The sequence below is a fragment of the Erythrolamprus reginae genome, chromosome 1 (genome assembly GCF_031021105.1).
Source record: "Erythrolamprus reginae isolate rEryReg1 chromosome 1, rEryReg1.hap1, whole genome shotgun sequence".
In the NCBI taxonomy this organism is placed as follows: domain Eukaryota; kingdom Metazoa; phylum Chordata; class Lepidosauria; order Squamata; family Dipsadidae; genus Erythrolamprus; species Erythrolamprus reginae.
The window spans coordinates 63,753,443-63,780,324 of NC_091950.1; the positions used below are offsets into that span (position 1 = coordinate 63,753,443).

Consider the following 26,882-nt stretch of genomic DNA (forward strand, 5'->3'; position numbering starts at 1 on the left):
AACCCGGGGTTCAGCAAAATTTTGCCTCTTCTTACGAACTTTGTTCGAGTTACGAACCGGCGTTCGGGAGGCTTCTGGGAAGCCCCGCCGCCCGGCTGTTACCTTTTAAAACAGCAGCGCGGCTTCCCAGCAGTCTCCGAACGCCGGTTCGTAACTCGAAAAAAGTTCGTAAGAAGAGGCAAAATTTTTCTGAACCCCGGGTTCGTATCACGAGTTGTTCGTAAGACGAGGGGTTCGTATCTTGAGGTACCACTGTAGTGTACAGATTCTGGGGTTATATTTTGGAGGTCCCTGTGCACTTCTTCTGGTCTAGCAGAATGAAACTGTTCCCAGATAATTGGGTAATTCCAGATAACTGGGAAGGTAATTGTAATGCTGTAATGCAGCTAGCTGTTCATTCCAAAAGAAAATTCTGTGATGATAAATTGTATATGCTGATAGCACTTTTCAATTATATTCTAAATGTGTAATGCAAGGGCACTGTCCCTTTCATTCCTCATTTTCAAATGTAGTTTTAATTGTCTTGAATTCACATATTTCTAAAAACTTTTATGAGACATTTGAAATTTGACTCCCTTTTCCTATACTGTTCAGGTTTTTTTTTTAGCTTATTAGATCAAGACATTGCCTGTTAAAATCTAACCATTATTTTTTTTTAGTTCAGTGACTTTGTAAGCAACTTTATCTTGTATCTTTTAATAATGTTAAACTTCTCTCAATTGGAAATGCTTTTTTCTATTTCATGAGACAAGGCTTGTTTTCATAGTATATTAGGGTCACAATGAAAGGAGAACTGTTGACCAACTGACTTGGGTGAAATTGCATTTGTTTGCTCTCAAGATTGCCTGAAGTTATTGATGGGTTTGTTTGTAATGCCCATGGACCAAGAATGAATATCACCATAAATAGTGGAGATAAGAGTTTGAACTGGAGGACAAGGGCAATAGGGGAAACAGACTCACTATTCAGATTGTTCATGCTGAAACTCCAGGCACTAAGTATCAAGAAGTGTATGTGGTAATTGATTCATAAATCTGCCAGTTTTGTCCTCTTTAGTTATTAGTAGGTTAGTCATGAAATAAAAGCGCCTTTGAAAAACTGTATTTTGCACCTGAAAAACAAATTGACTTAATAATTGTTTTGTTAAGAAATACTGCTTTATCCATCAACTCTTTCACTGCCTGGGTTCCTGTCTTTGCAATTGAACTCTGTGAAGAGATTAAATACAGTGCCTACTTTTAGAGGGCTGGAGCAATAAACTTTGTACACACAGTAAAATTTCTAAGAGCGACCTTTCCTAAAGGAACCCTCTTTATCCTCTTGGAATTTCAAGGAGATTTGGAAGGGAGCCATTAATTCAAAGTATGGAGCAGCGGCTGGTTTGGAGGAAGGGCAGGTTAAGAAAAATACTTTTGAATATGACTCCATTAAAATGCTCTAGCCCTCAGATATTTGCATGGTTTATAATGTGTCCATGTGAGGAATATAATAATGATAAATAGAAAAAAGTCACAAGTATCATGGCATGAAAAATCATGAAGTGTGTTGCATCGTTTATGCAGTACACATTTTACAGTGCTTACATTTCAAAGTGAAGAAATTAAAAATGTATGTGATCTGTCCCATTTATCTGGTTTCCTTTTCCAATTTGTAAATGGATAAATAGAAGTGATTTGTACATTTTATACAAAACGTTGATTTAAAACAAGTAGAAAAGAAAATTAAGCAAGTCTTCTCCTTATGGGCTAAGTATGGGCCAGAGGTTTTGCACACGAGAGACTGTGCAAACATGTCATTTTTAAGTTAAATGTGGAAGTGATACAATCCTGCCCTGTTATTAAGGGTACTATATAAATTGGCCCTATTTTCTAGGCTCCCAATTTAAGAACTGAAGAAATGTGTGGGATTTTAAATTCCCACAGGAAGTGCAGGGCAGATGCCCTATTTCTGAAACTAATGATTGTAGGATATGATTTGAACAGCTGAGATTACTTAAGCACATTGAAATATTTGTGGGACTTTTATTATTAGAAACATTTGGAACGGCTGTGATGAGGACCATATGTCAATTTTATTCCTTTGAAAAGTAAACACTTTTTCTTAGCTACTTGTAGTAACTTAGGGAAAGAATATTTGTGTTCTCATTTTGCTATTGTCATAGTCATTGGCAAATTACATTATGAATTCAATATTTTGAGATGCATTGGTTATCTGGTTGTAATGGAATGTGTGGGTGACCTTGGGGAGAGTTGCTGCTTAGGAAACAATCAGACAAGAGAGGCTTAATGGTCATAGAAAGAAAGTTAGGAAGGGACCTGCTGTAAAGGATCAAGCAGTTAAAAAATACTGGCAGAAAGCTTGTCTCTTTCAGATTTGCAAAATTATTACCAGCCTTCCCATGTAGACGAGACAGGAAGTAGAACAAAATGAACTAATTCTACTTTATTGTAAGACTACATTAATAAAATCTTACATATATGAAAGGGTGGGTTGTTTTTTTTTGGCTGATTGTTTTCTGGACTTAGTTGTAAACCAGTCACAACAGTCCTTTGACATCTCTACTGTTGTATCCTTGAGCTATGCCAAGACCCTTAATCGCTCAAGAAACCACCATTATTGAGCTGATTGAGTTAATTGAGCTGAAAACTATGGTAGCACCCAACTGTCAGGCATGCTATATTTATGGTTATTGATGTTATCTACCTTCCATATGTATTTGACTGAAATCTTCACAAATAAAGATTTTGAAAGAGTCTTTGGTTTGGGTTACAGGATCCTTATTTTATTTCAAATTTGGTAGATGTACATGAAAGAACTGCATCTGACGAATGGTAAAGTTCTCTTCCAGTATATTTAATAGGAATACGTTTTCTTCTAGGCTAAACTTAGGTGGCTTTGTGAAGAAGTGAAGGAGAGAATGACCAAGGAAAAGAAGCTTCGTCATCAACTGCTACAGAATCGAGAGCAATTAAAGCAGATGAGCTTGAGCAAGGAGGTTGAGCACCAAAACCTCATGGGTCAATTAGAAAAGCAGGAACAACTACTAGAAGAAGCTTATCAAGAAAAGCAACGTGAGTTTATAAAATAATGTTAATTAACAGCAAAACTTTTGAATTTCCCATGTCAGCCATACCGCTGATTTGACTAGTAAGCTCTCCCTCCCTCTGTTCTCTTGCTCTTTATAGTAAAATAGTTAAAATGTTGAATTAGTTTAAAGTTGAGGTTTCTGTTAGAAATGGTAGTCCCCCGTTGCTTTCTTTACATCATGTAAGAGTTATTTGAGCTGAAGAGGAACTAGTATTGTCTATGAATTTGACATGTAATCTGCTTCTCCATGACATACTTAACCAACCTCGAAGTAACCTAGTCACTGGAGAGCTTTTGTGTCATGCCCTCCCCTTGTCTGCCCTTGAAGGCTGATATAGGAAAATTCCTTACCTGGAGAGACAATGTCTCTGACTCTGCACATACAGAAACAACAGAGCATGTGCTCCTCCAGTGTCTGTACAACAAAGATATCTGAACTAGCCTCATCTCATCAATATTCCATATAAATACTCGGGTTGCACGGGACAATTTCGTACCTCCCTGCCTCTTGCAGACACTAAACCTGCTATAAGATATAATGTTCTGAGGTTCTGTGCAGCAGGGATTAAAATTTCTCAGATGATGACCTGTGCCTCAAGTCTGAGTAAGCATTTAGCTTGTCAATTAAGAGGTTTTTTAAAATTGTCTTTATTAAATATATAAATTAAAAAAGAAATAGAACAATATAAAACAATAATAATAAAAAGGAAATAATAGCAAACATACATATAGACCTACCTATAAATATATAATACATACTTAAATATTGCGCTTATACCATTTTACTTTTGTACCTTATTAAATTTTACGATTTGATTTAACATTCTATTTGTAGGTTATTCACTCTTATTTCTGGTTCTAGGTAAATATAATTGATCTTTTACATAGAGCACATAAATGTCAACTGTTCTATTGACTTTCGTAGTTTAGCAATCTAATGTTATGGTTTCTATAGTAGGTTTTTCTGTAGGTTTACCGGTTTTTTTGTGTATCTTGATTTTATTTGGTTTTGTGCTTTAATCAGTCAATTTGATCCAATTATTGATATTTGACTTTATCTTTTTTATTTTATTTTGATCAATAACTTCCGTGGTGGTCTTTTGTTTACTTTTTATTTATTTAAACTTTGGTTTTGTTTCTGTCGATGGGAAGAGGATTTGTTTCAGGTTTCTTTTCCATTGTTTGAGTATTTATTTTGCTTTAACCAGTTGTACCATCTTTCCCAAATCTGATTCATCTCTATCTTGAAGTACCATTTTTGTCAATTCTGTGCATTCCAGCACTTTATTTACAAAGTTTAAGGTGGTTGGGGTAGTAATCACCCTCGTCTCATTCTCACCAGTCCAAATGACTTCCTCTCACCCTCTACACCTTCCAAAGCCTTCTCACCCTTTTCTGTTGATCTTGAATGTTTAATCCAACTCGGCTTCTCTCTCGTGGAGTACAGCAGATTCTGATGTTTATGTAATGGCAATCTTGTACTCATTGGTTTCCACCCATTCCACTAATTCTCTATAACCCTCAGGTTTGTCAACACATTCCCCGCTCTTTCCACGATCTTTTTCACTCAACCATTTCATGACAGTACAGTTTTTCTTGCTTATTTTTCCACTGCTATCGATCTGTCAATCTCAGTCTCTCTTACAGCATTTTACCAACTCTTGTCTCAGTGCTTTCCCTTGCTTCCTCTAATGGAGTTGGATCGCCACCTCTCCCGACTGGCTTGGAGGCCGTTTTCTTCATGTTCAGTCTGGGGGCTTCCTCCACTGCCTGGGAGACTTGCCTGCCTCCCTTGGGAGCACCAGAATTTCCCCCTTCAAATCGCTGGCTCTACGGGTCTGCAATCACCCAGAAACTGCTGAAATCATTGTGAAAGGCCAAAAATAACCCCAGAGAAACCGAAGGCTGTTCAGTGCCAACGTGGCGTCAAAACCAGAGGTTCTTGTCAGTTAAGAGTTTTGAGTATTGTAATCGATTTAGTTAGCATATTAGCTTTTTGTTTCCTTACATTTAGTTAACATTTTACCCCTTTTTGTAGATTTCTTTTTTATATATCGATTTTTTTTCTTTCATATACATACATACACACAGGCTTTTAAAAAGATCATTATACCCTTGTGTATTTTATATTTTGTAGTTTTTAAAATTACTAATTGTTTTTATCTCATCCTTCTTGTGATCTATGACTGTAATAAAGATTTGATTAGATTAATTTAAGTAAATTGACCCCAGAAAAACAGCACTTTCCCAATGCTAGCCAGTGTTGAAAGTGAGTTGTTTTCAGTGTGTTGAAAACATATGTCAAAAGATGAATTATATGCTTTGAAAGAATTGGAGTGTGCTGTTTTCAGAAGCATCCCTACTGTTGTGATAGGAGTAATTCTGCTTTTCTGCTTTGAGCTGTGCTTCCTTACATTAAAGTATCTGCAAAAATTGGATATATAAGATAGGTAAAATGGAGTAACTTATTTTCCAGTTGAAAGATTAGAGGCATGCTGTGAGCTGCAAGAAACAGGATTTAAGACAACATTTTGAAGCCCTATTCATTTTGAATTCATTCTGTCTACCTAAAAAAAACCCTATAGAATTTCTCCATATTTTACTGACAACATTCTTCCTCTTGTACCACTTAAAGAAATATTGTGTTATTGTATTTGTATCTCAGAAATCTTGCAAAATGAAAGCAGTTTTAAAATGGTTAATTTTGTAAAATGGCCCCAAATATTTTAATTACATTTGTTTTTTTCTAATTATGCTTTCTATTGGGGACTGATTTTTCCCCCACAAAGCAAATAAAACCTGTGAATTTGTACTATTAAAATGAACTGTTATCAGCTGCGCAGTTACACAAGGTTGAAATGTCATAATCTATTTTTAAGCTATTTTGTTGTCTTTGGAAAAAGAGGTATTTTCTACAAATATACCTGCAAATACAATTATATATGCAAATTTTAGAACTATGATAGAGCTAAGTATCTTGTAAATAACTTGATTATACAACAATACGCATCCATAATACATTCTATCTTTTTCTATGGATTTAAAAATGTATTTTTTAACTTATATGCTCAGTATTGTACTTTTCGGTATTTGGATCCAGTGATATAGAAATGTCAAAAGCTTTTTATTACTGCCCTCATCTCTAACTCCTTTCTGCATATTTCTACTTTTTTGTTTTATATTCCATAAACATCTCTTTCATAAACATACACATTCCCCTTGTTTTGAAATAAAATAATTTATTGGGTGAAGGGCTTCTATACTTTTGATTAGTGTTGGGCGAACCGAACCTGCATAATTCGGGTCCGTGCCGAATTTTGCGGAGTTCGGCATACCGAACCCAAACCTGGACTTTTCCAGAAGTCCGTGTTCAAATTTGGCATTCGCTTGAACGCTGCGGTGGGCGGGAGGGGGAGGCGAGGAGGACTCTGAGGCTCAGGCCACCGACTCGGCTTGCGGGGGGCAGGAGGGGCGACTCCAAACCTGGAGCCTGACCTCCCCCCCAGCGCTTTGCCTCCCGCCGGGCCAGAGGGATGGGGAGGCAGGTTCTGCCAGCTGGCTATTCAGAATCCCGGCCTGCAGCTTCAAGCGGGCAGTGGGCGGGAAGGGGAGGCTCCCAGCCATCGCCCGCTTGAAGCTGCCCGCCAGGATCCCCAGAAGCCGGCCCGCCAGAACCTGCCTCCTGAGCCCTCTTGCCCGGCGGGAGGCAAAGCGCTGCAGGGGAGGTGTCAGGCTCCATCAAGCAGGCAATGCCTGGGAGCTGCCGAAATGAGAGAGAACTAGGGGCAGGGCCATGACCCATTTGATGGAGCCTGACACCCTCCTCCTCCATCGCTTCGCCTCCCGCCGTGCAAGAGGGCTCGGGAGGCAGGTTCTGCCCCAAGAACTTACAAGCCGCAGTGGCAAGCGCAATTTAACGTTCCAGCTCGTAGCCCATCGCTGTCTTCCCCCCAGCACTTCACCTCCCGCCGGGCCAAAGGGGTTGGGGTTCGGGTTCGGTGAATCTACCCGAACTCCGACAGCAAGTTTGTCCGAACCCGCCGAACCCAAACTTCGTCGGGTTCACCCAACACTACTTTTGATGCTTTATTTACTGAATGCAGTTATTATGAACCAGCAACTGGTAAAGTGAAAAGAAATTGTACCATCATATTAGATTTTTAAGTCTACAATCCAGTTTATTGTACTTCTTATTAAGCAGCTAGTATTATGGTAAAAGTAGAACTGGCTACCTCATCATGCATTTCATTTTGACTTGTAAGCCTGAATTTGCAGTTTTGTTCATGGGTAGCCAAAGTAATGTTTATTGAGATAAAAGTGTGTTCTTCCTCATAAGCAATGCCATCTGTTGAGACCCCAAAAGTGCCTTATCTGTAGCAGCCCTCTGGAATGTGGTTCCTGCTATGATTTGAATGGGCACTACCCTACTGGTGGTGTTTTGAAGAGCCCCAAAGTCCTAGTTCTTTGTCCAGTGAGGTTCTTTTCTTCCTTTTTCCTTTCCAATTTTTTTTTTCTGCCATCACTGGATTTTTGTTTAGTGATACTTAGATATTCTTGTTTGTTTTTTAAACAAACTCAGTTAAAATTATACCCAATCATTGATTAAACTGGATGATTAGACTGGATTTTATATTTTTGTCTACCTATGGAATCCTTACCAAGGATCTGAAGTGGACATATGTTGTTTAATAATATTGAAAGTGGTATTATTACTGTTGTTGTTGTTGTTGTTACTTAGAACTAAGGAGAAATTTCTTGACAGAACAATTAATCAGTGGAAGAGTTTGCCTCCAGAAGTTGTGATGCTTCAACACTGGAAATTTTTAAGTAGTGTAGGGTTTTGTGCCTAAGCAGGAGGTTGGACTAGGATACTTCCAAGGTCCTTTCCAACTCTTCTGTTGTTGTTGTTGTTGTTGTTGTTGTTGTTGTTGTTGTTGTTGTTGTTGTTGTTGTTTTCTGGTTGGGGGAAGCAAATTATGAAACAATGCATTTTTGTCACATAGTTTCACAGAAATAATTACATCAGATTGTAATATGTCAGAATTATCATCAGCATAAATATAAAATTGTTTGGCCAATTCTAAGACTTGGTGTCCTAATTTAAGTAGATGTATTCCCCATATAGATCCAGTTCACACAGTTAAAAAATAACCCATATAGCCCAATTTTGCTTTGCCTGATCACTAAATGTTACATTTTTCCTTTGTTTTTAAAAGTGTAAAAAAGGAGTGCAGCACTGAAAAGAATCAATACATCCCTGACATATGCAAGGCAATAAAGACAGAATATTCATTCAGCTAAATTGAATAGTTGAAATAATTAATCAAGAAAATTAAATTAATTTTGGGGAAAAATAGCAAGTTCTGTTATCAAATTGATATCTCAGAAGTGTAATTTATTCTGCAACCATACATATTAAACTAACAGAGAGAAGTTTAGGAAAATGAAATGTACTGGAGAAGAACATGGAGATTTAGGTTTAAGCATTGTTAGGTATTTTATTTTTATCCTTTTTCCCCCCGCAGTTACCAACATTGTTGAACTGTTTCATTTTAAAACTGTTACTAAGATCTTGGGTATTCTTTTTTCGGTTTCCTAAATCTTGTGCTATTAGAATGCAAAGGTAATCCAGCTACCAGCATTCAGAGCACATCCCTGTAAATCTTTTAAGACGTAGTGAAATCCAGATGTCACTGATTTTTTTAGGCTGGATATTGGTTATATTTTAAGGCAGATAGTAGTGTATCTTATTTGTTTTGGTGGAGGTGGACCAATTTGATCAAATAAACATTGTAGATTAGAATGCAAGATTTTGGAAGACAGTGGGATGAATGTCCACGCTGCAGACATCAGTAGCTCTCTAGAGGTAATAGTTATTTCTGATTTTCTATCTCTGCAAGTCTTTAGTATTTTCACTTAAGTAATTCTGACCCCAAACAATCAAGCAAATGTTATGTACTTACTTACTTACTTACTTACTTACTTACTTACTTACTTACTTACTTACTTACTTATTTATTTGTATGCCGCCCCTCTCCGTAGACTCGGGGCGGCTAACAACAATAATAAAACAGCGTATGGCAAATCTAATATTTAAAATAGCTAAAAACCCTTATTAAAAACCAAATATACACACAAACATACCATGCATAAATTGTATACACCTGGGGGGAAGGAATATCTCAATTCCCCGATGCCTGACAACAGAGGTGGGTTTTAAGGAGCTTACGAAAGACGAGGAGGGTGGGGACAATTCTGATCTCTGGGGGGAGTTGGTTCCAGAAGGTCGGGGCTGCCACAGAGAAGGCTCTTCCCCTGGGTCCCGCCAGATGACATTGTTTAGTCGATGGGACCCGGAAAAAGCCAACTCTGTGGGACCTAACTGGTCGCTGGGATTCTTGCGGCAGAAAGCGGTCCCGGAGATATTCTGGTCCGATGCCATGAAGGGCTTTATAGGTCATAACCAACACTTTGAATTGTGACCGGAAACTGATCGGCAATCAATGCAGACTGCGGAGTGTTGATGTAACATGGGCATACTTAAGGAAGCCCATGATTGCTCTCGCAGCTGCATTCTGCACGATCTGAAATTTCCGAACACTTTTCAAAGATAGCCCCATGTAGAGAGCGTTACAGTAGTCAAGCCTCGAGGTGATGAGGGCATGAGTGACTGTGAGCAGTGACTACCGGTCCAAATAGGGCCACAACTGGTGCACCAGGTGAACCTGGGCAAACGCCCCCCTCGCCACAGCTGAAAGATGTTTCTCTAATGTGAGCTGTGGATCGAGGATGACGCCCAGGTTGCGGACCCTCTCTGAGGGGGTCAATGATTCCCCCCCCCCAGGGTGATGGACGGACAGATGGAATTGTCCCTGGGAGGCAAAACCCACAGTCACTCCATCTTATCATTGTCAGTCGACTCTGTTATCCAATTGGAGTCGAGGTCTGCCCGGATCCGAGCGATTTTATCAGCGAAAAATTTGTTAAAATCCTCGGCACTACTCTGTAAAGGCTCCCCAACTCCCCCCTGGTTAAGGAGGGAGTGGGTCACCCTAAACAGAGCGGCTGGGCGGGATTCCGCTGATGCAATCAAGGCGGCATGATACACGCATCTTGCCGCCTTGAGCGCCACTTTGTAAGTCTTAATATGAGCTCTTACAAGTATTACTTGTATTCACTACTGTTCTATTTCCTGTATTAACTGTTTTTATAACCTTTGTCTTACTGAAGTAATTAGCAAAAGATACTTATCGCTTATATTTAATAAACAAAAGATCCCATTCTGGAACCAAACCTGAGTTCATATTTTTGTTTTATACTATATTGATTTGATGTCATGGATAGTCCAGAGATCACTGATACATTTTTTATGTCACAAAAAACTGAATATACCTACCTGTATATAAGATATCATATTGGATAAGTTACTTTTACTCAAAACACTTTTTCTGGGTCCTTGTTGCAATGTTGAGAAGAATAGATAGATTGAACACTTATAATTTAAATTTTAAGTGATTTATAATTGAGGTTCTTCCTCTTTTGGGGGACTTTAATTTTATTTTAAGGATTATTTCAAAACCTATCCATGTTTATGTAGTAATGAAATCAGAGTCGCTCGATAGTGAGATAAGTAGCATACAAATGTAATAAATTAATAAATAACAAATAAATAAATCTCATTTAATTTACTAGGATTTATTCTAGAATTTTAAAAAAGATTTCCAACATTTTGATCTTAATTTTTAAATGGTAAACTTTATAATAATGAGTCATATTCTTATTAAAATGAATGTTCTTTACTAGGAAGCAAGAATAAGAAGAATGTCAAAGATGTAGATTAAAATGGTTGCTTGACTTGGCAATTCCGGACATTCATGTCCATGACATACCAGTTCTTATTTACAATATGTTCCTTACAGCATGAACATTTCCTCCTTGTCTTGTAGTCACGATTAATTGTGGTCTTGATTCCTGACTTGGCAAAAGGATGGTGTGGAAGTCTTTGAAGACATGAACTAGACTCTCAAGATTCTAATTTTAAAAGAAAAACCTACAGCGCACTTCCAGAACTAAAAATTGCCTACCTCTGATTTAGAGCTTAGAATCCCTTTTCTCTTCCTCGAGTAATCTAGGAAAGGGAACAATGAAGAAATGTCTATGTAGCTGTGAGGGGGAAGCTTCTAGGACAAAAAGATCAAATTTTAATTAACTTCTGGGCAGGTGAAATTTATGTTATGAATAAATTATTTTCCCTGAAGCCATTATATATGGCCTATCACAAAACAAAATTTTTAAAGTTCAAACTGAACTGTAGTCACAGTTTATCATAGTCTTGATGCCTACAATTATCTACATTGTTATATAGAATGTTATTTAATAACGGGAAGCTAGATGGCTCAGCTCAGGATGCTGGGCATGTTGGAAAGTTGACATATTGGGTTCAAGACCCAAGTGTTGCTTGACAGAGTGACCACCCATCTTTGCCTAGCTCATGCCCATCAAGCAGTTCAAAATCATGCAAATGCAAGTAGATATATAGATACCACTTCAGTGGATAGAAAACAGCACTCCGCAATGTCATGCTGATCACATGACTGCAGAAATATCTTTGAACAGCGCTGGCTCATGGCTTCGAATCAGAAACGAGCACCATCCCATATAATTGGTAATGACTAGCGGAGTAAAATCTGCAGGGACATCTTTCCTTCCCTTCCTTATTTAATATTATATAGATAAATACTTCAAAATATGATAGTTTAGAGCTGTGATGGTGAACCTATTGCACATGTGCCACAGGTGGCATGTGGAGCATGTGGAGCCATATCTGCTGGCACCGAGCCATTGCCCTAGCTCAGCTCCAGTGTGTATCTACATGCCAGCCAGCTGATTTTTGGCTTGGAGGCTCTGGGAAAGTGTTTTTGACCTCAGGGAAGAAAGCTTCTGGAGCTTAGGGAGGGCAAAAAAATGGTTCTACCGGGCCCACCAGAAGTCAGGAAATGGGCCATTTCTGGCTTCTGAAGAGTCATTTTTGCTCTCCTCAGGCTCCAGGAATGTCTCTAGAGTCTGGGGAGGGGGAAAACCGGGCCTACTGGAAATCAGAAAATGGGCCATTTCTGGCCTTCAGATGACCTACGGGGGGTGGCGGAGGGCATTTTCACCATTCCCAGGCTCCCAAGAAAGCCCACCAGAAGTCAGAATATGGGGCAATGGGGGGTTTGTGCACACATACATGGGGGTGGGGCAGCACGGGGGGTGTGTGTCATACACATGTGCAGGAGGCGGGGCAGAGAGGCCATTGAATTATGGGTGTAGGCATGCGTGTGCATGTGATAGCACGTACGATTTCAGCACCTGAGGGGAAAAAAGCTTCGCCATCACTGGTTTAGAAGTTCCAGTTTTTATTTTCAGATTCTCAGAGTCTACGGAGAGGGGCGGCATACAAATCTAATAAATAAATAAATAAGATTCTTTTAATGCAATATTATTAAATTTTAGTCAGAATGTAGGACATGCAGTGTCATTTTTGTTCAGTTACAAAATTAACTGTGTTGTCCATAATTTAGCCATAACTTTTTAAATTTATGCAACTGTCTGATTTAAAAATTGCATTTATAAATACATTCAAAAATATAATTTTATTTGCAGCAGAACTTTGTGTGCAATACAGTTCCCCCCCCAAGTTTTATAAGGAGCAGCATAAAGTAATATATATGGCTCGGCCAAACATTCTTTTAATGTTAAATCTTTGATAGTGATACTAAATATCTTTGAAGTGTAATTGTATATTTTTTATTAAATTAATTTAAAAAAAAAATCAAGTTAATCAACATTCTAGAACATGCAAAATGCATAACTTTAAGGAAATGAAATAAAAATAGAAAATATTTACTTGCTAATGGCAAAAAATACCTCTGCCTTTTCATTCACTACCTGGATTATTGCATTCCAATAAGTGTCTATGATGACCCGGGGCAGAGCACAGAGATAATAAACAGCTGGCAGTTCAAACTGCCCCTCTATTGCTCCAAATCTCCCCAAATGCTCCCGCATTTCTCTCAAGTCCCATAATAGAGCAGATAACACCCCCCGCCCCCCACAAACCTCAAGCAATCTCTGACTGCAATTAGTCCAGTGCGGTCTGCACCAAGGCTGTATGGCAATAAATCCCAAATGTATTTGGCAAAACAGCAAATAAAGGAGTTCAGGGTGCAAAAGATCCAGGTAATTAGTTCAGAATGCCAAAAGGACTCTTGGCAAGTTCAAACATTGTCACACAATATTTCAGGAACTCAGCATTTGTTCCTGACAAATGCCCCTCCCCACAGAATCTCCTTAAGTCTCACTCCCCAGCTGTGCTTGGTAAAGATGGGTGAAGCACTCTCCTCACGAGTAGCCTGCTCCGTCTGCGCTGATCATGCCTTCTCTGCACTCTCAGAGCCCTTGCATCAGGAGGGGTGTGTATGTCAGGGTTCCAAATAGCATTGAAAATTAAATCAGAATCAGCGACAAAGAATTCTTCAAAGTTCCAATTTATTAGCAGAGCCATGTTGACACATTTGGGAGAAACCCGAATCTGAAGTCCCCAGGGTTTCTCCAGCCAGTTGAAAGTTCAAGCCCTAGTCCCCACACCCCCAAGTCCATCATGTTGACCAATCTTCAACTGCCACCCTGGCAAGAATCCACCCATCTCCTTCCGTGCAGGTGCAGGTCTGTGAAGACAAAAATATGACCTTGACTCTTTAGAAATAATTTGTTGGCTATAGATAGCCCTCATGCAATTCCCCCTTCCATGTTCCCACAGTAAAAAATGCAAATTAAAATATACTTCTCAAAAAAAATAAAGGGAACACTTAAACAACACAATATAACTCCAAGTAAATCAAACTTCTGTGAAATCACACTGTCCACTTAGGAAGCAATACTGATTGACAATCAATTTCATATGCTGTTGTGCACATTCAACTTTGTACAGAACAAAGTATTCAATGAGAATATTTCATTCATTCAGATCTAGGATGTGTTATTTTAATGTTCCCTTTATTTTTTTGAGCAACATACTATAAAGTGTGGCAGGCCAAAGACCCTGTTGTGGCCCGCCAGCAACCCATACAGCTGGTAGCTGATTCAGTGCACAGACTGATACGTGATGTGCCAGCAGCCTGTGCAGCTGGCATCCGAGTCAGACAATGAGGGGGCTGGAGAGGACTCAGTGCCAGAGTCTGAGACTCAGCCAGGGCCTTCAGAACCTCCAGAAGCTCCAATCACTGATGAGGAAGAGGAGAAGGAGCCTATTCTCAATGTGCGGGTGCGCAGAGCTGCCCAAAGGCAGGAATGGTTCCTCAGGAGGAGGTCTTTCCGGGAGTAAGTCTTGGGGCTAATTAGCCATTTCCCTAGCTTAATTAAGAGATGATGACGAAGGAAGCAATTTGCAGGAAACAACGTTCATTCATATTCCTTCATGTCTTGACTCCAGAAACATCTGATCGGCTCTTGTTTTCTCTCTTGGCATTTTTCCTACAAATTGATTCTGGGTATTTTGCCAACCGCTGTTATCTACAGATCTGTTTACTCAAAACTGAGTTATTATTTCGTGGATTCGTGCTGGCTGTTAATGAAGTTGAATTAACAGCTGGTATTCAGAAAAAACTGCTTTAAACTTTATTTGTGTTTGACGACTACTAAGAAAGCTCATTAGTAGTCTGTAATTAGTAAACTAAGATTTGTACAGACTTTGTGTGTGCTGCATTCTTTGTGGAACAGACCCCAGCATTTTAGATAAAATGGCTTCGGACTAGTCTGAGCTCTGCCTCCTGTTCATCTTGCCTCTGTTCTTCCCTACTTGCATGCTTTATTAATTCCAAAAAGCCTTGCTGGACTGACTCTGTCCTTCCCCAGTTTCCTCCAAAGCCAATGAGCTACCTTCTCACTCACTGTCAATTCTTGTGCCATCTCATCTTCCACCACAGATTCAGACTCCAATGGGGACATGACAGTGTCCTTATGTATTTATGGTATAATTTCACCTTAATTCATGTGTATTAAAACATGAAATAATCTGCAATCATTGTTATATCTTCCTGAATTTTTTTTATTTGGGGGGGGGGGGATATATAATGATGCCATTGTTAACAGAATTCACAGAAGAACTGTTGGTAATTTTTTCCCCTGTTTCTGCTCTATGCAATTCTTTAAAAAACCTGTTAAGAATGCATTGGTCGGTAATTGGTCTTTGAAGCGGTTTTTAATCAATATGAATACTGGCTTCACATTCTGATGATAACCTCAAGCCTTTATAGGTCTAACTGTGGATGCCAATATAACAGTACATTATAGTTCATGGTACAGTAAACTATAGACAAGGTTTTGAAATGGTATTTAGATTGGAAATGTGGTTTTTATACTGGTTCAGACCCCATGCACATGCCTTTCCGACTCTGTTTAATAATGCTGATGAAGAATTCTTGCATTCTTAAAAAAATAGGCAAGATTTTTTAAAATAGCAACCATTCGTTTTCGGAGCAAACAATCTCATATGCCAACTTTTGATCTTCTTGCAATGTTAGCTAAATTGTTACCATGGAGGGAGGATACTGAAAAATACCTATATAAAAGAAGCATTTTAAAAAAATATTCTTTTTTGTATTCTGTGATTATAGTTACAGGTTCTCTTAGGCTATAATACTGCTGTTTAAATAGTGCTGTTTAAATTTTCAGTCGAAGTATGAAAAGGCAGAAGTCCAGAATATAGCTTATATATGGTTGGCAATATTAAGAAATTCAGGATTAAATCCAATATATATATGTGAATAACAATTACATGCATTACTCTTCACCTCTAGTTACTAAAAGGACATATTAAAAACAAGAAAAAAGTCAAGGAAACGATTGGTTCATTTCTGGGAGAAAGTGGCAAGAAAGTGACAAGCAAGTAGAGCTATTTATCATTTTTTGCATCTCTCTTTACACAAATGGAAAAAACAGTCCAACCTATTAAAAACAGCACCACAAAAAACATATTAGGAACACAAGTTAAAATAGGGAAGAAAATGGTAAGTGAACATCTGCCTACCTAGATAAGTTCAAATCACCAGGACTGGATGTATTACACCCAGTGGCAGGCTACCATTCCTGGCCTTACCGGAATGGGACAGGAGCGCGTGTGCGTGCCCGCCACAATGTCGCATGAAAACACATGCAATTTCCGGGGTTTTTTTTCTTCTGCACATGCCCTTCCAAGATCTGGGAAATGGGCAGAAGAGCTGCTGGCCGCTCCCGTCCATTCGCATGCGCGGCACAGTGGAGGGATGAGCTGACAGAGCTGCCGCTTGCGACAGAGTGGGCAGGCTGCTTGTAGTAGCACCAGGGAGTGCTGGGGGCTCACAGTGCAGCGGGGGCTCGCGACACAGTGGAGGGGTGAGCTGATGGAGCAGCCGCTTGTGGAAGAGCGGGGAGGCCGCTTGTGTTGGCGCCGGGGGGGGGGCGCCGGGGGCTCACACCATTTATTTATTTATTTATTTATTAGATTTGTATGCCGCCCCTCTCCGTACACTCGGGGCGGCTCACAACACAATAAAACAGTTGATAACAAATCTAATAATTTACAATTTAAAATATTTTTAAAACCCCATTATTAAGCAGACATACATACAAACATACCATACATAAATTGTATAGGCCCGGGGGAGATATCTCAGTTCCCCCATGCCTGACGACAAAGGTGGGTTTTGAGGAGTTTACGAAAGGCAAGGAGGGTAGGGGCAGTTCTAATCTCTGGGGGGAGCTGGTTCCAGAGAGTCAGGGCCGCCACAGAGAAGGCCCACTCTGTGGGACCTAATTGGTCGCTGGGATTCGTGCAGCAGAAGGCGGTCTCGGAGATATTCTGGTCCGATGCCATGATGGTGGAAGAGCGAGCAGCTGCAGGATTGAATGGCCTTATAATAGTAATAATAATGTCCACAAGTGGTACTGTATGAAATTATTTATTTTATTTATTAATTGGACATATGCTGCCCCTCTCCGTGGGCTCGGGGCGGCTTACAACATTTCAATAAAAAGATACAATATATAAAACATTTCTAAGCCAATTAATAGAATAGTTAATTTAAAAATTATCTTAAAAACTAAACATTTAAAATCAAACAGTCACATGCACACTACCATAATCTTTATCACAGGATGATTAATTTACTATGAGGTAAGATATGATCGTCAATGTTGCCCTCTATGCAAAGCCAAAAATTCTGGTCGCACCCCTTAAAGAATAGGTTGAAAAAGACATTTTAAAATGTTCAACCAATATGATTGAAAGCTGTAACAGTTCCTCTGCTAGAGAAGATTACATGTCTTTGGAACAAAAGTATAAAAATCAGATCAGATAGGAGCATATATACTTATGTGTCATATGGAAAATGTAGATAAATTTTTAAAAAGACACTTTCATACCATTAGAAACAGTAGGTTTGTTCTTAACTGATTTGTACTGTTTAACATATCCATGCAGCTCCTGTGTTTTACAGATGTACAGCAACATTTTGGTTTCTAAGTTTGGATGCTTTCAGCTAGTTACAGCCACAGACTCAACTTTTTCTCCCAGTTTTTCGAGAACATGAGACACTGTTTCTTCACTTCATCTTCAAAGACATGCAAAGGGAAAATGTTTTATGTCAATTATTTGTGGTATTTTTCAAATATTTGCATTATGTAGATCATATTCAATGTGCTTAATTTTTCCATTTATTCATCTCTTCTGTCTCCATTGTTTCAGATGATATCATGTTTTCAAACATAGTTTTCTCCCTTAGAAAAATTCTGTACACAGAGGATAACCTGTTATGCTCCACTTTGATTTTTAATATATATTTTAAAAACCTTTGGAATTTATCTTTGACCCACAGGGTCTGAACTAAGTATCTTTGCATATTTTTAGAGATGTTCACAGAAGCATATTTTTCTATTGTTTGAATTGACAATAGTTAAATCAAGTGTATTTCATCAGACATCACTGTTTTTTAAAGTATTAGTTATCATTGCTTTGCACAAATATGTGTGTGTTTGCCTTTGATGTCTGATATAAATGAAACTGGAAAGCTATACTTTGTCCTCAGGCTAAAGCAGCTGCATACACAACTTTCTTTAAAAAGCCTTTATATAAATTGACCTTTCTTACTTTTTCTTGAATGCAGTAGTATTTTCCTTTCAAAAATATCTGCTGGGGATTTTGAGATAAATCAGAAATCCTCCTCCTAAAGTCAGCTTTGAAAAAACTGTCACAAGTAAATTCTAAACAGGCCATAAATACTGACTGGGTGAATATGCCTATTTCTTTATTAAACTGGTCCTTATTCTGTCACTAGATCTTCTTTGTCCACCCCTCATTAACAGCACCCAACTTTTGTAGCATTTTATTTTTTTGATTTGTCACCTTTTCAGTGAAATACGTCTGCCTCGTTTTGCCCCAATTTTAAATATATTTTATGGCCAAACAACCACTTTATCATCCTCCACTGAACATATTCAGGAAAAGAAGGAAGGGATAGAGTGAGTGCTTTGTACTGCGATCCAAGTTAAAATTCCCAGCATCTTCTAGTAGCAGGACTGTGTGAACCATTTAACGAAGCACTCTGGGAAGTGAATAAATTGCAATCTGAACCCACTAATTGAAGTTTGAAAATGCCACATCTTTCTGCTTTAAAAGGATATGCCCTGGCTCTGTGGCTGAATATGCCTATGTACAGTATGCCAGAAGACATTTCTACCAAGATTTGGTGTGATAATTGCTGCTAATGTTGACTGAAAGAGAGCCAAATTCTGATTTAGTGTAGACAAGTTCTTAAATATTTGGAAATCCTCCTACAACTTAGTTTTCAACTTCACAATTTTAATTATAAAAAAAATGAATGAAGAAATACATTTTTTTTATTACCATTGCAACATACACCAGTATACTGAAGCATAAGTGTTAAGTTCTTGAATTTTTTTCACTAAATATTTTGAGTAGTTTTTCTCTGTCCAAAATGTTCCAAGTAAATTTTATTTTATTTATTTATTCAATTTTTATCCTGCCTTTAGTACTTTATACATAAGTTAAGGAAGCAAATATAATAATGCTCTTTCTTCCTTTTGTTTTTCCCACAATAAAAACCCTGTGAGCTGGATTGGGCTGAGAGAGATTGACTGGCTGAAAGTCAACCAGGTGTGTTTTTGTGTCTAAGAAAGGATTAGAAATCAGAGTCACCTGGTTTCTACATCAGCTCCTTAACTATTACATTTAAAATTAAAATGATTCTGTGAAATTAAAAAGAAGTTCAACTATCCCTTAATAGTAACTCCCTTGCTTGCTTGCTTATTTATGTATTTATTTTGTCAAGCAAAATAAAGGAATGGGGTATTCAAGTGTATTCAAGTATTCAGTTATCAGCTCACAATGCTCCTAGAAAAGGCCTAAACTCTTGTGGATGTCATTCAGAATGGAATCTCTCCTGTAGCTGCAGTGCATGTTTCTTTTCTAAGTTTTCTTGCTAGCCAAGATCAAAAATTTTCTCATTAATGATCTGTTTGTAAGGTGGCTATTTTGTGGACTCCAAATTATATGTGAATTAATAGCAGTAGCATTTACTGTAGATATATATATTGCTTCATAGTGCTTTACAGCCCTCTCAAAGCGATTTTACAGACTCAGCATATTGCCCCCAACAATCCGGGTCCTCATTTTACCCATCTTGGAAGGATGGAAGACTGAGTCAACCTTGAGCCTGGTGATATTCGTTTTGCCAAACTGCTGGCAGCCGGTGATCAGCAGAAGTAGCCTGCAGTTCTGCACTCTAAACACTGCGCCACCGTGGCTCATTAAGAGAGTAATTAGTGTGTTTTTATAAGGAGTTACGTGGAAGGGCATATGATTGAAGGGAAATGAACCTGAAGGAGGAACCATACTTGAGTAGACACACAGAGAATTAAGTTTTCTAATTTTTTCTATATCTATTTGAACAAAGAAATGATTTTTCATTCCATTGGATTAGATTAAATTAGATTTATATCTCTCCTTTTATGTTGTCTATTTTAAAATAGTGCACCTAATGCTCCCTTCTAATTTTCCTCCCACAGTAACAATCCTGGGAGTTGTGTTGGGCTGAGAGAGAATGGTTCAAAATCACCTAGCTGGCTTTCCTACTTAATGGAAAACTAGAACTCACAGTCTCTGAATATCCTCATGCAATATAGGTAGGAGATTCCATAAGCGCATGGGGTGAGGTATCATCAATATGCAGATGATACCCAGCTTTACATCTCCATCCCTTGTCCAGTCAGTGAAGCAGTGGAAGTGATGTGCCAGTGCCTGGAGGCTGTTGGGGTCTGGATGGGTGTCAACAGACTCAAACTCAACCCTGATAAGACGGAGTGGCTGTGGGTTTTGCCTCCCAAAGACAATCCCGCCTGTCCATCCATCACCCTGGGGGGGAAATTATTGACCCACTCAGAGAGGGTCCGCAACTTGGGCTTCCTCCTCGATCCACAGCTCACATTAGAGAACCATCTTTCAGCTTTGGCGAGGGGGGCGTTTGCCCAGGTTCGCCTGGTGCACCAGTTGGACTGGGAGTCACTGCTCACAGTCACTCATGCCCTCATCACCTCGAGGCTTGACTACTGTAACGCTCTGTACATGGGGCTACCTTTGAAAAGTGTTCGGAAACTTCAGATCGTGCAGAATGCAGCTGCGAGAGCAATCATGGGCTTCCCTAAATATGCCCATATCACACCAACACTCCACAGTCTGCATTGGTTGCCGATCAGTTTCCAGTCACAATTCAAAGTGTTGGTTATGACCTATAAAGCCCTTCATGGCACCGGGCCAGATTATCTCAGGGACCGCCTTCTGCCGCACGAATCCCAGCGACCGATTAGGTCCCACAGAGTGGGCCTTCTCTGGGTCCCGTCAACTAAACAATGTCGGTTGGCGGGGCCCAGCAGAAGAGCCTTCTCTTTGTAAGCTTCTCAAAACCCATCTCTGCCGTCAGGCATGGGGGAATTAAGATAATCTTTCCCCCTAGGCTTCTACAATTTATGCATGGTATGATTGTATGTATGATTGGTTTTATAACAAGGGTTTTTAGCTTTTGTAGTATTGGATTTTTACATTCTGTTTTTTGTCACTGTTGTTAGCCGCCCCGAGTCCACGGAGAGGGGTGGCATACAAATCCAATAAATAAATAATAAAATAAATAAATAAGATGCCACATCTTTCTGCTTTAAAAGGATATACCCTGGCCCTGTGGCCTATGTACAGTATGCCAGAAGACTTTGGAATGTCCTTTTTCATAGATATCAAGAATCCAGCTATTCCCCAGTTTGAACAGAACACAAATTAATTAAAATTTATTTTGGCAAGACTTGGATTGAGGTAACAAGGAAGAAATTCAAGAGTAATTTCTAAAAGATTATTTTTTGTACTGCACTAAACAGTCTTATGTCTCATTGGTATGCTTTACTATAGTATAACAGCTGCATGAATGTTTAATAAAGGAACTTGCAGTTTTCTAGTAGAGCAGAAATGTTAATGCTGAATGAAGAGAAAGAAACTAAAAACAATTTAGCAACTGCTGTTATGTCACAGGCTCTTGTTTCATGGCATCTATTACCAATATAATTAGATTGCATTATACCCAGTAGCCTTATAAAATGCACTCAGAGAGCAATAAACTTCACAACTCAAGGTGACACTATATAATTTGTATGAGGTCTAGAAAATGAAGCTACTATCCTATTGAGTCCCATATGTGTTGTTTTTTCCTTCTGCTCTTGTACAAATGTGAATTACAATATGCACATTCCAGAGCATATTCAAAAACCTGGAGATGCAGATTCCCAGTGTTGCTAAGTTTAGTCTGTTCATCCCTATATACTTATGCATATAAATATGTATGTTTCAGTGAAGAACCTCTTTACAAAGATTACACATATTAGTGGATGTACAATAAACTGTTGTATTTGGAAAATAACTTTATTCACACAGGTGACACTATAATTTTCTGCAGTAATGGAAAATTTATTTGTTTGTTTGCTTGTTTGTTTATAACATTTCTATAATGCCCATCTCACTCAAATGAATAATAAGGTTACACAAACACAAAAGTCCAAAAGAGAGATTTATTGAAAACTATGCACACATGCAGAGAAAATAACAACATCATCATAATCAACAACAATAGGGACCTTGGAAAGGGACCTTGGAGGTCTTCTAGTCCAATCCCCTGCTTAGACAAGAAACCCTACACCACTTCGGACAAATAGTTATCCAACATCTTTTTAAAAGCTTCCAGTGTTGGAACATTCACAACTTCTGGAGGCAAGCTGTTCCATTGATGAATTGTTATGTCAGGAAATTTCTCCTTAGTTTAAGTTACTTCTCTCCTTTTTTAATTTCCACCTATTGCTCCTTGTATCCTCAGGTGCTTTGAAGGAAAGTTTGATTCCCTCTTCTTTGTGGCAACCCCTGAAATATTGCAACACTGCCATCATATTTCCCCTAGTCTTTCATTTTGTTAAACTAGACATACCCAGTTCCTGCAACTGTTCTTTATATGTTTTAGCCTCCAGTCCCTAATCATCTTTGTCGCTCTTCTTTGCACTTTTTCTAGAGTCTCAATATCGTGGCGACCAAAACTGAATGCAGTATTCCAAGTGTGGCCTTACCAAGGCATTATAAAGTGGGATTAACACTTCACGTGATCTGGATTCTATCCCCTTGTTAATGCAGCCTAGAACTATGAGTGGTGGTTCATATTTAAATGGTTGTCCATTAGAACTCCAAGATCCTTCTCACAGTTACTACTGCTGAGCAAGGTACCACGTATATTGTACTTGTGCATTTTGATTTTCTTGCCTAAATGTAGAACCTTATTTTTTTCACCATTGAATTTCATTTTGTTAGAGAGTGCCCAATGTTTGAATCTATCAATATCCTTCTGTATCTTGAGCCTATCTTCTTGATTATTCCTGCCAGTCTGTTGAGTTCCCCATCTATCCCCTCGTCCAAGTCATAGATAAAGAGGTTGAAGAGTACTCAGCCTAAAACAGAGCATTGGGGTAATCTACTGTGTACCTCCCTCCATGTAGGTGCAGTTTTATTGAGCACTAGAGATTGAGTGCTCTTGGTCAGCCAGTTTTGAATCCATCTGATGATGTTGCTATCTAACCCACATTTTTCTACTTTGTCTAGCAGTAGGTTATGGTCAACTTTACCAAATTTACTAAACAATAAGTTCTGATACAAGGAAAGATGAAGCATTCTATTCCTCTTGATCTAATTATATTTTCCTGGACTATAAACCAAGTTTTTTGAGTAGTATATTTATATATTTAATGTGTATGTAAAGCATAATCTGTAATCTGTGAGATTTTTTTTAATCACACTGGATGTTAAAAGCATTGTTAGGTTATTTTGCATGTGACACATGAGAACAACATTTCAAAACATATTCAATACCACACACTTACAGTTATAGGTCACTGTAACTGGATAGAATACATAAATAAGGAAAATGAGACATGGAGGAACAAATGGGAGAATATGGAAACCTGGAATAGGGGAAAGTCAGTAGCCCAAATTTCTCATGTGCTGATCTCATGAATATAACTAGTCACTATGATTGAAAGCTCAGAATAAAGACCTGTCAGGAATTGCAAGCCCTGATCTATGAGGTTGATAAGAAAGACAAAAGAAATATGTAGCAAAAAGCAAAGGATTCTAATATTCTTTCATAAGAGTTCAATTTGTTTACATGATGATAATATGCTGGTCCATGACCCTCATAAAGATTTGATTCATGATAATAAATCAAACAGAATCAGATACTTGCAAAAATGCCAAGTTATTTCATTCATAATCAGCTTCCCTCCACTTATTGCCCTCCAAATGTCACATCTTCAGCTGCATATAAAGGGTGCATTCATTTGGAGAAGATAATGAAGCATGCAAGCATTTACCTGCAAGAGGAATGATTTTGACCTGCAGATCTGAACAGCAGAATACATTTAATTTTGCATTCTCACATTTTTTATTTTGCTTAGATTCTCTTACTTCATTTATTTTATTTAATTATTTTCTTTACATAAGGCCCAATAACAGGCCATAAATAGCTTTTGGCTTGAGTTCTCTACAGTCAGTCAAAAACATATTATAAAGAAGCAAAACTATATAAAAGCAATATTAAAAGCAATATTCAAATTTAACACCATATCCCAAACAAAATAAAAATTGAACTGGAATGGTAATGGCAATCAGTATAGCATATATAAATATACATTAGAGTAACCCCAAAGTAACCACAAAAACAACTTTAAAATATCGCAATGATTATTCAAATATCTTGGAAATTAAGAAAGGATTCACCTGTCATCAGAAAATTTGCAATGTGGATAGAATGTGAGGTCCTTCGAATCATTCCCATGGTAAGTGAGGTGCTACCAACATAATCATCATCAACAACAAATCTTTTAACAAATGCTGTGAGTTCACAGTAAATTCTTCCATAGGTGGTTATATGGGAAAGTTTCTTCTGAACAAATTTGATTGCCAAATTCTGCCTTAAAGAACATAAAGGCACTTAACTGTCTAATGCTCTGACTGAAGAAGAAATTACAGTTGAAATTGAAGAACTAGAATTTCTGTCATTAGGATGTCCAGCAAACCTCTATTCTGTATAGCCATTAGCAAAAAGATTTCCATCGCAATATACAGTGGTACCTCGGTTCTCGACCACAATTCGTTCCAGAAGTGTGGTCGAGAACCGATTTGGTCGAGTACTGAATTAATTTATCCCATAGGAAATAATGGAAATAGGTTTAATTGGTTTCCAGCCCCTATTTCCTTTATTTCCTATGGGATAAAGATCTGAGGTCTAAGCACTCCAAGCTGTAGTAAGCTGCAATACCGGCAGTTTTGGGGGGGGGGGGGGCTCCTTTCCTCAGTGGTTCGTCTTCTTCCCTTTAAGCAGTTACACCAACTTTCTCCTTCCCGCCGGCGGCGGTGGTGGTGGCGGCGGCGGCTTTCCTTAGAGCAGCAGCAGCGCCGGGAACGTCACATGAGAAAGGGAAGCTGCTGACGTTCCCGGCGCTGCTGCTGCTTGAAGGAAAGCCTCTGCCGCCGGGAAGGAGAAAGTTGGTGTAGCTGCCTACAGCTACAAGACGAACCACTGAGGAAAGGAGCCCCCCCCGAAACTGCCGGTATTGTAGCCGCCCCCACCCTTCCTACACCCTTCCGCTCCAAGCTGTAGGAAGGGTGGGGGCAGCTGCAATACAGGCAGTTTCGGGGGGGGCTCCTTTCCTCAGTGGTTCGTCTTGTAGCTGTAGGCAGCTACACCAACTTTCTCCTTCCCGGCAACGGCGGCAGAGGCTTTCCTTCAAGCAGCAGCAGCACTGGGAATGTCACATGAGAAAGGGAAGCCGCTGATGTTCCCGGCGCTGCTGCTGCTCGAAGGAAAGCCTCTGCTGCCATTGGGAAGGAGAAAGTTGGTGTAGCTGCTTAAAGGGAACAAGACGAACCACTGAGGAAAGGAGCCCCCGCAAAACTGCCGGTATTGCAGCCACCCCCACCCTTCCTACAGCTTGGAGCACTTAGACTAGAGACTGGTAGGCTGTTTAGTGGGCGGCCAGGATGGGCGTGTTGGATTCTGACTCCCATTCCTTCTCACCCCGTCCCCTCAGATCTTGTAGCATTTCGGATAATAAACCAAATTTTCTGTGGCTGTTCGGTATCCGAATTTTTGTTGAGATACCGAAGCAAATTTTTGCCAAAGTGTTCGAGTACCGAGGTACCACTGTATATTATATATTTCTGTCTTGGAAATAGTTCAGCTGTCTGTCAATTTATCCTGATACCATGTTCAGACATTACTTCAATACATATTTTTCTTAGAATGCCAAGTGTTGTAAAATATTTTTATTCCTGAAGTAATCAGAAAAGTAACAGATAAAAACCTTTATTCCTGGAGTACCAGCTTTAGTTACATTTCCATTTTGTTCTTTATTTGAAATGGAACAAAATTCTATATGAGACAGGAAGATCATCCCTAATATATTATGTTGGTAAGCTAATGGCATTTCTTTGTATGGTCATCAGTCACCAAAATAGACTGTCTAGTCCCTACTGTGTAACAACAAAATAAACTGATTTCTTGAACTTTAAAGGTCAACATTTTCTGTTCATTTTCTCCATCTTTTTTCAGATGGATAAATTATTCATTTTCTCTACCTTCTATATCCCTTTGCTCATACTAAGAGGTAGGATAGGGCTATGCATTCATGATAGCTGCATATCTTGAGCAAAATGTTATAACCTTATAAGACTCGGTCTCTGACGCCTAGATAGACTGATAACCCTGGCTATAAATCTACTGTCTGAAATGTTTTATAAGGGCTTATTTGTTTGAGGGTTCCCCCCATTTGTCACTTTTACTTTTAATGGGTTTCCTTTGATCATATCTATGTGCTGAAAAGAAAATTAATGTATCACCAAATATATGTCTATTATAATTATCCTAACTTTAAATTGTTATGGGTAGAGAGAGAGGTGTCATATGAAAGAATAAATAGTAAGAAAACATGGGAGAAGGAAAAAATGATTGCCTTGAGTTAAAGGAAAGCTTTCATTCAGTTTTCACCTTTACAAATAACTTAAGGTGATGAACACAGTTTTCTCCTCTTTATTTTTCCCACATCAACCACCCTGTGAGGTGAAATGGGCGGAGCGAAAGTGACTGGCCCAAGGCCGGACTCACCATCTCTTATTTTCTAGCCTG

At 38.8% G+C, this 26,882-nt stretch overlaps 1 protein-coding gene across 1 annotated transcript in view; it reads left to right on the forward strand.

The window, feature by feature from the left end:
- The window catches only part of CEP128 (centrosomal protein 128), a 199,143-nt gene that overhangs the window by 92,486 nt on the left and 79,775 nt on the right, over positions 1–26,882 (forward strand). The window contains exon 18 of the mRNA XM_070753955.1: positions 2,879–3,071. Coding sequence (XP_070610056.1) covers positions 2,879–3,071 — 193 coding nt within the window. The remainder of the gene's footprint in view (positions 1–2,878; positions 3,072–26,882) is intronic.